Source organism: Odontesthes bonariensis, chromosome 20, assembly GCF_027942865.1.
Source record: "Odontesthes bonariensis isolate fOdoBon6 chromosome 20, fOdoBon6.hap1, whole genome shotgun sequence".
NCBI classification, from domain to species: Eukaryota; Metazoa; Chordata; class Actinopteri; order Atheriniformes; family Atherinopsidae; genus Odontesthes; species Odontesthes bonariensis.
In genome coordinates, this window is record NC_134525.1 from 16,095,198 (window position 1) to 16,108,063 (window position 12,866).

The 12,866-nt window shown below is 40.1% G+C and overlaps 1 protein-coding gene across 4 annotated transcripts in view; it reads right to left on the bottom strand.

The window, feature by feature from the left end:
* The window catches only part of myripb (myosin VIIA and Rab interacting protein b), a 128,671-nt gene that overhangs the window by 60,618 nt on the left and 55,187 nt on the right, over positions 1-12,866 (bottom strand). For all 4 annotated transcript variants that reach the window (XM_075452822.1, XM_075452821.1, XM_075452824.1 and 1 more), the window contains exon 3: positions 1,768-1,989. In XM_075452822.1, the coding sequence (XP_075308937.1) occupies positions 1,768-1,989 (222 nt within the window). The remainder of the gene's footprint in view (positions 1-1,767; positions 1,990-12,866) is intronic.

The following is a 12,866-nucleotide window of genomic DNA, read 5'->3' on the forward strand; positions in this document are numbered from 1 at the left end:
TTTAAATTCATTATTTTCATGGAGATTAAACCGAATTCCCACAGAAACAGACAGAAAAAAAGCCCAAATTCCAGAGCAGAAAGAAAAGATACTGATGAACTTTTTTCACATTTTGATTTTTGACTGAATTAACACCAATGCTGCATTTGATTCAATACATTTCATCATGACAATATTGTTTTTGTTATTCAAAGGACAAACTTCTCAGTCAGTATTGCATTTCCAGCATCATGACTCTGCATCTGTTCTCACAGTACAATTACAGTGTATTTCGCATCAAATCAATGCCTTTTCTTTCCAACCATAGACTTCAACATAAGATGAAGCTAAATTCCCAAATCATCTTGTAGGTAATTTGCCTTTTGCCTTGTGCAAGCTATAAATCATTGTCCAAAATGGCAGGACACCGCCCAGAAAGAGTAATTAATGCTAAAACCAGACTTCAATGAGCCAACAAAAAAAGTGCTGTATTTACATGTAGCTCGTAGGTGGCAATGTTGTGTCATCAGCCACATCTGCATCTCAGTCTAAACCATTAAGGAGAACATTATGAGCCCCCGGCAGATAGACACACACCCATCTGATACTGACAGATAGAAATGAGGAGAGAGGGGGGGGTTGATCGATGCAAACCTCTACACCTCTTGACTGTCATCATCCTTTTCCTTCCTCCTCTTCCCTCCCTGCCTTTGCGCTCCCACGCCTCACTCCTGTCTCAGATGCCAGGACTCAGGGCAGCAGGTCTAACTCATCACACCATGCAGCAAAAATCAATGAAAGAATGGAAGAGATGGGGGACGAAGGGAGGGGAAGAAATAAGGTATCATATTGTTGGGTCGCTTTGGGTTTGTAGTCCTCCAAATCTTTAAATACACCGATATACAGAAGCCATCAGAAAGTGAAAAAAACACACCACTTAGGCTTACACACTACAAAAGCACAATATGATATAATTGGACCAATGTGAAATTTTTTTAGCGAAGATAATCAGAAGTGATTCAGTAGGGAAAAATCATGACAATGCCTCATACTTTCTATCACACACACAACATATATATTCATATCATAGACATCATATGTCCAACATTTAAAGCCCCCAATTGATTTTTCCATGAATCCGCCTCAAACTGATTCAGGCAGTCTAATATGCAGCATTTCCAACACTCCACCCTTGCTGACCAGACATGGAGAGTTTGATATTCATCCAATGGTGAATCGGAGCACCAGCAGAACTCTCGAGGCTTTGGATAAACATGCATGAATAAACAGCTTAAACAGACACATAACAAGCACACACACACAGCTCATTTGCAAACACAAGCAGCTGCAGCGCATTCCCCTGCCTCTTGTGCTTCTCCTGATTGTTCTATAAATCATAAATGTGGGCTTTTTTCCTGGAAAATAAATATTTGTAGGTTGTAAACAAGAATGTGATCAGTGGACATGTAGCAGAAAAAAAAAGAGAATCCATTTAGAACAGAATCAGAATCCTTAAATGACTCAACTACACCAGTTCTTGCAGCGCTGACTTCATCTAAGTCAGCCTTTCCCTCTCATTCATTCACTTTTCCCATCTCATCTATCTCTTTCAAACAAATGTTCTTTCATCCCTCTTCCCCTCTTAATCCCCCAATAAATGGCAGTTTTTCTTTTCCACCCCCAGTTTCCCTTTACTCCAGTGTCCTCCAATCAACCAATTCACACTCTCAGGCGCGTTGTCCCCATTCATTCCTTCAGTCACTGCTGCGGGTGTGTGAAAACACTAACCTGCCCTTCTGGCATGAAGAGCAGAGCCAGGCTTTGTCCCTCTTGCTATAGGTGCAGCAGGTCTTGCAGACGTTGTACTGGCAGTCCAGGCACTGGCGCTTCGGGTTGAGCAGGAAGGTGAAGGGCGCACAGCAGCGGATGCAGCAGTGCTCGTTGAAACGGTGCTGCTTGGAGAGGATGGAGCATCTACTGCCTTCCTCCGCCAGCTCCTGCTTCATCTCGCTGAAACAGAGAGAGAGAGGGAGAGAGTTAGGACGGGGGAGGGGGAGAGAGAGTAAGAGGGTGGTGAGCGTCTGGTTTGAGAGGTAAGAAGTGAGAGCGGCACAGGAGACAATGCGGGATCATTAGAGAAGCTGTGGCAAATGAAAAATTCAAATAGCGGGGTATAAAAACAACACGGGGGATCACAGAAGGGGTCATGGGTTTGGTGAAAACATTTCCCTGCTCCCTGTTTCTTCCTCTCTTATACCGATTCAATGGAATTAACATGATGGCTGACAGTTCAATTTGGGAGCACCTGTCATCCCTTGTTTGCCTAGATCAGTCAAAACACAGCTGGGGGGAGCAGGCCAGGCATGTCTCCAGCTTCCAAGCATTGTCATTTGTTAAATAAAGTATTATGACAGTAAATTGGTATAAACAATATTTAAGCTTGGTTTCAATTGCTGATGATATAACCTGAAGCAAACCTGTGAAAAAAAAATGCCAATACTGTTTGGGGACTTTGGCCTTTAGAACTATGCAGTCCTGTTACCTGCTCAAGAAGGGAAGAAAAATAAAGAATGGCCAATTTAAAGGAATTTTCTTGACCACTTGGTCAGCCTTTGCACTCTGTCTGACAGGCACACATAAACAGTCAGTAAAGAGGCGAAAGTGATGCATTTGAAAGATGTAGAGTTGACAGCTTTGCTTGTCACTGTGAGTTCAATGAAAGCTTCTGGGCTAAAAAGCTAATAGTGGTCCTCTATCACACCACCTGTCCAGCGAGCTTTAACATTTTAAGAACTGATGTTTCAACTGCTTCCAACCACTTCTGCAATGTTTTACAAAGCAACAGAATGCTTATTGGTCAAATATGAATTTTTAAGGCAGCACTACTCTGACCACATGCATTTAGCATGATTTGGTGGACCGTTCAATCTCACACAAATGAAACCTCGAGAAATGTTCTTAAAAAAGCGACCCAATGTCTGAATGACCCAGTATTTAGAGTGTTAAATGATTCTTAAAGATTAAGCTCATTGCTTGCAGTAACTTTGCATTGATATTATATCATCTTCATATCGGTCGCATACGATGGTCATAAAATTACGGAAAAAATTGCTTAATGCAGTTTGTAGATGTAACAGCAACACATGACCATGTTTTTTCTCCAGGAAACTATGTGCATATTATAAATCATCTTTAGTTGGCTTATTATATTAAGGTCTGATCAAATGAAAGAGGGGCAGAATAATGTAGGCTGTTAATCAGTGTTTTAACCAGCTAAGCAGCTGTGTGAAGCCTCCCATAAATTATGGACATGGGTTTTTCTTCTGTAGGGTTTGTGCTGACTGAGCAAAGTAGAGGCTACAATTAAGTAATCCATTGCCTTTATGTCACAAAGCAATCATCACCAATACACATCACTCTTGTGTAAATTCTATCTAAAATCATACATAGAGAGGAGGTGATCTTAAGTGACACATTTATCCATGTTTACACCACCAGCCAACAGTTGCCCTTAGGCATGGATGGAAGCGAGATGTTCCTCCTGGCGAGGTGTGAAAGGGAGTCCATCTCAAATGGGCAGCAAGTGAATTATTTAAGATGCTCATCTGTATACTACACACAGCCAGGCCACAACCTTCTGGGCTTTCACTTAGATACACAGAGATGCTGTATGCCACGGGTGTGAAAAACAAACATAAAATGTACATAAAAGAACATGATAGAGACATTCCCATTCCCAACTTACACTAAATCAAATCAAATCAAGTTATGCAAAACAAAACAGTGTTCACAATGCAGCACATTGTGAATTTCCTGTGTGTAATATGTGCGCCCATGGGGGCATTTCAGCTTCCTGCTCCTCAAGCACATCTTCTGCTGCCTCACTGATTGCTTTTCATCATGCATCATTACACGCCGCATATAAACAAGATGAACAAACCATTTCATATACAGTGTCATGTGAGAACGGGTGCGAGCAAGTGTGGGTGCTGGAAGGGCAGAGACACGCAGATGCTGACACACTTGGATACAATTAAAATGGACTTCTCAGTCTACATATTCAACATAAATAAAACAGTTGTTTCTCTTTTAAAACTGGTTCACAGAGGATCGCAAACCATATCTATGCACCCAAGAAAAGAGATTGCAGAATGTTGAAGATACTGTAGAAGAAAGGCTAGCTTTGGCCATTCAGTTAAATGATCAGGCAAACCCACACATATATCCAAAGGTTCATCATGTTCATCATGCCGGCTGCAGCTGTGTTAATAAGTTATGAAAACCTGTGCTCATCGCAGAGCACTGACTGCAGATACATACGAGGTTGTCTATGTGACTGCAATGCAGAATTGACTCCAACACTGGTTGCTCTTTATATACCCTTTGGAGTTAAACAGTAACTCTTAATGATTAATATAGTGAGTTTATCTACATTTAAATTAAGATAATAATGTATGATGTGCTGATGTTCATAAAAGGATATTCTAATTAAGACAGTAAAATCCTTAAAAAGACTTAATAGTTTTGGTCACAATTTTTAATCACAAAGTTTTAATCACAATTGTTGTTGATGGAGAATGACATTTAAAGCTTGGATTTTCAATCCGAAAATCTGAAAATATTTGAAATCTTTGCAGAAGAAATGAGAAACCATTACCTGAATAGCAACATTCACTCTGTTGGTGAAGTAATTCATTGGATGTCTCAGCTGTAGTCAAGGCTTAGAATTAACCATGTCGAAAATCAATCCTGGTAAGACACACCTATTCATCAGTCAGACAGATGAAGCATGTTTATTAAGTTCTAGAAAAACTAGTACTGTATATCATATATATATTACATATACCTACAGTATATCAACATGACTAAGAGCAGTAACTCTTAACATATTAGGGACAGCAAAGTTCTGTGGCTGCTGAAAGTTAAGAAGTTCCAGACTCTTTAATTAAATTCATATTGATTATGCTGCCAAGTAAATGTTCAATGATATGAGTTTCAGAAGGAAACAGAGCACACACCTTGAAAACTGATTCATTATATTTTGTGAGATCAGGGCAATGTGCTGATACATATGTGGATTTAATGACATGCAGTGTATTTGGGGGTTAGGATTACTCTCGGCATAAAATGTTTTCTTGCTGAAGATCTATTGACTCTGTTCTTCTTCATCTCCCATTTTTGTCATCAAGTCTGCCCTCTTCTTTCTAATTCACTTCTTCTATTCTTATGTCTGCTAGGGATCTGTTAATGGTTATTTTCCTCTCATTTTTCTCCTTTGCTTCACTGTCCACTTCTCTCCCTCAGCTGACAAACAGGCAGGCTTAAGTTTGGGGCTGAAGTTGATTTATATTATGGCAGGACTTGTAATCTAGATAATGGCAGCTTGGCATGAAAGCAAAAACAATTGCAGTTTTTCCAAATGAAATTTCGCCCTCTCAACGACTTTCCTATTGCTCAGCACTCAAGAATTATAGCCCTCAAAACTGTATGCATCCACACAGCACTGAAAGCCACTGTGATGTATCAGCTCTGGTCTTAATTCAACACTATTCTTTCCAAAACATTTCTTTTTGCAAATAAGGAGTTAGGAGGAGATTAACCCATAAACTTTTATGGTTATCTATGTACTTCATCAATCTTAAATAGCCGGCTGTATGATTGTGCAATTAATTTTTTTTTTTTTGATGTCTTAGTAAAGTAAAGCTTGAAACAAGACTAAGAGTCTCAAGCTGGTAGCTAAACATGGCTGTACTAGGAGCAGCATTTTAAGCGTAATCCTAATACTATAACGTCACACTCACAATGACATATTTATGTTAAACAAGTCATTTAATGTCCTTCATGCTCACCATCTGAGCTTAGTGTGGTAGCATTTGTTTTTCTGATAAGCACTATAATAGAAAGTACAGATGAAGAAAATCAGTTTCCACCAGTTTGGACAGCAACAGTTGAAGACAGAATGATAGAGAATTAAAGTATATCACAATTTAAGAGAATTTTCTTTTCATTTGAGTGGGACATTTTACTGTGAAAAAATGTCCTATATGAATGCTTCGCAGGATACTGAATCATTCGCTATCACCACTTTCTTTTCTTTTTTTGCTTTAAAATGTGTCATTTCACACTATATAGTCTACTAATTTACACTATGTAAAGTTAAACAAACAGTTTACACTAATCCCACCTCTGCTCCTTCCTCTAACCAGCTTTCTGCCAGAGTAATCACACAGTTAGCTAAACTGGTAAGAAATGAATGACTAATGAGCATCACAGTAACCATTATAACAGTAAAACATTGCAAAAGCATCTTGAAAAATAAACTCTTTACTTATAAATACAAATTGAATCCCGTGTAAACACATCACAGTGGGTTGTTAAAGGTAATTTACGCTGCGCACAGAGTTTTCAGTACGATAGGGAAATGCACACAGCGAAACGAGAGCTAAAACCATTTCAGAATCAGTTGATGAACTGCACAACAACCAGAATGAGTGTATGTCTGCTATAAAAGGTATGAAACTTTCTTCCTGGATGAAGAACCACACACTGTAATCCAGAATGAGAAAGCAGCATATCAGGAAAGCAATGTTCAATCTTTGTAATATGTTAACATAAAATATAAAAAAAACAGTGTTAAAACTGCTAAGGAGAGGATTGTGGTAAAAAAAAAAAAAAAAAGCGGACAACTGAACCACAGAGTCTTTGATGAACATTTTGAACTGCCTGCTGCAACAGAAACCCCCAGACCCCCCCCCCCCCCCCCCCCCCCCCATCTACTGTTCACCCGAACCACGATGAATCATACAGCTCAGCGGCAGAGGGATGTTAGAGCACACTCAGCTGACAGGAGTGTTTGTGTGCGTATATTGACGGCAAGTGTGTTTGTGTGTGTCCTTATTGATTTGCATTTTCAAATATACTGTAGCTAAATGCACTTGGTAACCAAATTGATTGAGGCCTTTCCAAGTGAATAATAAGCTTTTAATTGAAAGTGGGCAATTTCGAGTTGCGAGACAAAGTTGCATAACTGTATTTGTTTTCTGTGTGTGTGTGTGTGTGTGTGTGTGTGTACGTGTTTATAAGTACAATTCATATTATTAGTCAATTGTGAGGATCCATCTCCGTTTTCGGATCAAGAAACATGTCACAACAGCAAACTCTGTTGCTGTGTGCCTGCAAGTGTGCACTACTTGTGCTCACATGCATCTTTATCCTTGTACAACCTCTGTGCACTCATGCTTGAAGAACATGTGTCTGCTCCAGGGTGAAATAAACCCTCCCAAATCAGAAATAATTTGTGTTAAATCAAAGAGCAGAATTTGCATTATGACCCTGAGTGACTAAAGTCAAATTACACAGTCCATCCAAATTTAATGCCAACTCCAAGTGTAAGCAGAGAGAACAAATGCAGAGAATCTCAACTGTCATCCTCGTTTTCAACGCTGCGGCAGACTAGCACATTGATCATATTTCAAGGGTTTGTGATATTTATCTGTTGAGCTGTTGACAAGTTGCTGACTGAAGTGAGGGTGTGAAAAGGCTGCTGAGCAGAGATGAAATAATACAGCTCAGTGACAAATAAGCAAAAAAAAATTTTTTTTAAACTACAGGGACATCAGGTACAGAAGATAAACTATCTTCAAAAATCTACATGCTCCATGATTTGGTCTTTTGTAAAAATGTGCTCTGAACAGACAAATCAAAGCTAAAGCTGGTGAAGATGTTATGGTTTGGGACTGTTTTACTGCCTGAGGGACTGTGTAGCTTTGCTATGATTGATTAAGGTGTGAATTTAGTGTCATATCAAAGAGTGCTTGAAGACAGATTGAGGCTATCTGTCATTGAAGTAGAGCTGGATCTGAAGCTTTCAATCCTTAATTCACAAACACTGCCCGTAAGGAGTGGCTCACAACAAATAAACAGAATGACCAAGTCAAAGCAAAAATGAATCCCACAGAAACGCTGATTTTATGACTGAATGATGATTTGATAGATATATCAAACGAAGGAAAACCCTTCAACGTCTTGCAACTGAAGGAATTTTGCATGAAAGACCGTTTGGAAATTTCATTATTCGGCTTGAAGGAGTGAGCTCATCATCACATCGAAGATACTGCACATCCTACAGGCTGCAAATTAAGAGATCCATCCCTCAAGAGTCCTTCGATAAATGTGCAAAAAAATGCATGAATAAATGTGTGTGAAAAGTTGCCCGCCCAGCTCGACCTGACTGTTTCATCTGCAGTGAACATTGCTGTCGCAGCTCGTTTTTACAACTTGTGTAGAAGTCTTTGCAATAAATGATGTTTGATTCAAGAATTTCCTGCAATTCCATAAGCTGCACAAGCACTGAGCCAATTCTGTGTGTGACAGCGGTGTTTCATGCCCTTCATCCTCATACAGACTCTACATAATCCACCTAATGTGTTTTGATGTCAAATAAATTGTGCAAATCTAAGCTTAATTGCCTCCTGACCTCAATGCAGTAAAAGTCTTGCACTCTCCATGTAATATTTGGTCGCTTTAGGTTGGGAATCACTTCTCTAAATGCAAAACATCTCAATAACCAAAGAGGAGCTCTAACTCTTTTGATGTTTCGCTAAGGAATGTAGCTAATTCATACAGTAAGCATCAATAATCCTGTTCCTTTTTCTGTGATGACCTTGGTAAGACCCATTTATGCTCTGCATGAATAAAGACAAAAAAACTGAATCTTCTCTTTCTGTACTGCCGCGTCTGCCTCCCTTTAATCTGCATCCTGCATTGAATGAGAGGCTGTTTTTTAATGCAGTTTATTTCTCTTCTTTAAAACCACTAGTCTTTCATTCTGAAAACATGGATGAGAAGCTGAAGGTGACTACAGCAGGAATGAGGGGATGTTAGTGTTGCTCTCCTTAAATGCCTTCCTACTTCACTTCAAATGAACTGGGATAGTTCATAAAGCTACACACACACACGCAGACTCACCAATCTTACCTCCACAGCAGGAGTTTAAATCCTTAAAGTATGCCATATTTCTAAATGTCAGAACAGGATCACAACAGGAGTGTGTCAGCATCCTGCTAATACTGATACTATTGTGTGTGTGTGAGGATGTGTGTGACAAATCCATTTAAATACAATGATACACAATAAGAAAAACTACATATAAGAATCAAACACTCACAAGATGGTTCCCATCACTGCTTAGAAAATGCTTTCACACACGATGCATCTGATCCACTGGGATTTCCAGGAGACTTAAAGCTAATAGCAACTGCTTATGTATTTAATCAGATTTTCACATTTTCTAACTCTTTACTTTTGGCTCTCACAGCGAGTTCATACTTGAACTGGCAGTGTTAATATTGACATGACCAAACGCTATTCAATGTTGAGTTTATCCTCAGCTTTACAGCAAAGTCTAAGCAATTATTGAAGGCTTTATGGAAGAAGAATCAATTACATGCAGCTTCTTGAGAGATTATCAAGTTACCGATGGTTGAAGATAACGTCACGCTTGATTTTAACCCTTCCTTTGCCATGTATGACTTCATTTTGTTTGCCCTCAGCTTGTTGTTATTCCTTTTTGTAGCTTCTTGGGAGCCTTGTGAATTTTAAATTTTGATACCATCAGTCCAACTCTGTAAGAATCTACTTTACACACTCCAATTATAGTATGGCTTTCCTCCCACAGCGTTCCACACATCAGCAGCCTTCAGCCGCTTTAACACCCCTTTTCCTCCCCATTTCCACCCCACTCTGTGAACCAATAGCTAAAATGGAGGATCTGGGCTATGGGGAGACTTCTCTCTGAACTAACTTTGACTGGCAACGATTATCCAGCAGGCTAGTAATGAGCCCTCACTTCAGGAAACAATCCAAGTCAAATGTGTGTTCTGCTGATAACGTATCCAATCAGAATGCAAAGCTTGCATAGCAACTATGTGAGAAAATAGGAAGAAGATAAAGAACGAGAGACTGCACATTATTTTCTCCCACTTTCATAGAAATAAAAAGTCTGAAAGGGGCAGAGATAGTTTGGGGAGAATTTGTTTTTTCCTTCTGGTATTACTGCTTCAGCCCTTCAATATTTTTCATTGACAGATGAAACGGAAAAGAAAACTATACCAATTTAATCTTAGCATCCTTTCTGATATGAAAACAACCTATTCTCAGGAATCTGAAACTGGGGCAGTGCAGATTTACTTGGTTCAGCAAAATAGGACCACAATGCCAGAATGTTTCCATCCATCCATCCATTTTCTATACATGCTGAATCCGTCGGTCCGGTCACGGGGGGGCTGGAGCCTATCCCAGCGGTCATCGGGCGAGAGGCGGGGTTCACCCTGGACAGGCCGCCAGTCCATCACAGGGCCACACGGAGACAAACGAGACAAACAACCACACACACGCTCACACTCACTCCTAAGGACAATTTTAGAGAAACCAATTAACCTAACATGCATGTTTTTGGACAGTGGGAGGAACCCGGAGTACCCGGAGAGAACCCACGCATACACAGAGAGAACATGCAAACTCCACACAGAAAGGCCCCAGTCGGGAGTTGAACCTGGAACTGTCACGGCCATGGAGTTTTCCCCAAGTTTTTAGTTTTATGTTTTATCATGTTTTAGGTTGTCATGTCTTGGTTTTTGAGTTCATGTTTTGTTTTAGTCTTGCCATTGTTTTTCCCCTCACTTCCCATGCCAGGTTATTAGTTTCACTCACGTCACCTGTTTTTCATTGTCCCCAGCTGCACTCATTCACCAATCACTCCCAGTTTAGTATTTAATTCCCAGGCTCCCCTTTCATTTGGTGAAATCCTTTTTCTGTTTTTCATCCCTCATGCCACGCCCCGCCACGATTAATATAAGTGCTTTTTTTTCCCATGCCATGTCAAGTCTTGTTTTTTTTCTTAATCATGTTTTTGAATCCACATTCTAGTTTTGTTTTCCGGCTCAGCCGCGCTTTTTGTTAAACCTTGTTTTTTGAATAAACCAAGTTTTGCTTTACACCTCTGGAGTCCACATCCGTGTCCTGCCACCCCACCCATTGTGACCGGAACCTTCTTGCTGTGAGGCACCAGAATGTTTAAAAAGGTTTAATTGCATGTTTAGGATTAAAACAAAGTCTGACATTTAACAAAAAAGGAAGTTTTACTTCAGTTAAGGATTTTACTTGTCCCGACACTAATATAATCTTCTTTAATCCGTACCTTAATCCATGGCAGTCCCCTCACCAGACACTCCAGTCAGTTTCATCCCTCATCATCTCATTTCCCTACCTGTATTTAATTTTTTGCAGCAGTAGCTCTCACAAGTCACAGTAATAGGCATAGATGGCTTCTTTCACTGCCAAATAATCTCCATTCCTGCTGAAAAATCTAACTTTATGTGCCAAGAATGCAACTCAAGTGTCAACCACTACAAGAGATGTGAAAGTGAGGAAGAAAAAGAAAAAAGGGTGGCAGCAGCTACAGGTAATGAACAAATCCAACATCATTGCCACAGTCAAGGTGGACTGGACATCTGTGCATGTACATGGATGAACAGACTGGCTGTCATAGAAGCCACGATTGCACAATTGCACTTCACAATATCCTGCCTGGTGATGTTTCAGTTGTAGTGGACGGATCCCCGGTGTGAGAGGATGTGCTGCTGTAGATTAAGAAGAGGCTTCGAACAGCCGCCAGGGAACAAGCGGCTATTTCTGTAGCAACAAAGACACGGAGCTACAGAGGAGCATTGTTCCCTAAATTCCCTTGTGATAAGAGCTGAATGGCATGAGGGGGATGGAAATGAGGAATAAAACAGGAAAGAGGACAAATGAAGAGGAATAATTGGGGTTGAGTCAAGTAGAGAAGAGGAGGAAGTTATTTTTGCGAGATGCAGGTTCTATTGCAGGCGATGTGGCCCTGACATAACGATGGCCCCAACCATGGCTCCAGATCCCTGTTCAATTCTGATGCAGCTTGACTAGCAGGTAAAGCAGGCTGTACATCTAGAGGCTGTGTATGTACTTGTAGTCCTCATGTGGTGAGAAAATAAATCCTTTTACCATCACACTATTTGAGACAAAATCCAGTGTGTGTATGGGTTCATGAGACAAAGCATAGACTGTGTTGATCCATGACATTTTGACACTTGTCATATTACTCTACACACCCACACGTCAAATCAATCCGTTGCATTTGGCCTCAGCAGTCTGGAAACAGCAGGCAGACTTACATGAACTCCACACACACAGCTAAACACAAGACACAATATCAGACACACTATCACAAGGCTTGAGTGTGACTGATTGGTGTGTCACACCCACCACCACGGCTCATTCCACATCCATGGAGACCAGCCTTTGTCAAGGGTAATTTGAGAAGAGACAAGGCAGAATACAGTGTTGAATGCAAAAGAAAAAAAGCTATTGATTGTAGCCTAAGAAAGAGAGGTATTTGTATCTGCACAGAACTTTTAATTTGAGCGTCACATCAATCACTAATGGTTAAATTGAGAGGAGCCATCAGTTTATCAGCGCTGAGTTTATTTTACTGGAGTGCCTTAATTCAACACTAAATTTAGCAATTATACACAACACAACTGAGTAATTCATAAAATTGACCCAATGAAAAACTGCAGTGACAGACCAGAAAGATGCAGGAGAGAAATGCAAAACAAATGAGAAGAAAACAGGACCAAATAAAATGCTATTGACTGATTGTCTATGCAAACTCTTTTGCAAACAGATCAGTAGAGATTACAAACCAGCAAGTCTAATGCACTCCGCATGGCAGACAGACATGCATATTGGATTTATGATAATACAGTGCACACGGCAAATCAATAGTCAACCTAGAAACACTCATACAGTTCTTCATTGTGCCTGCCAGACAGTATAAACTTCCTGCAGGT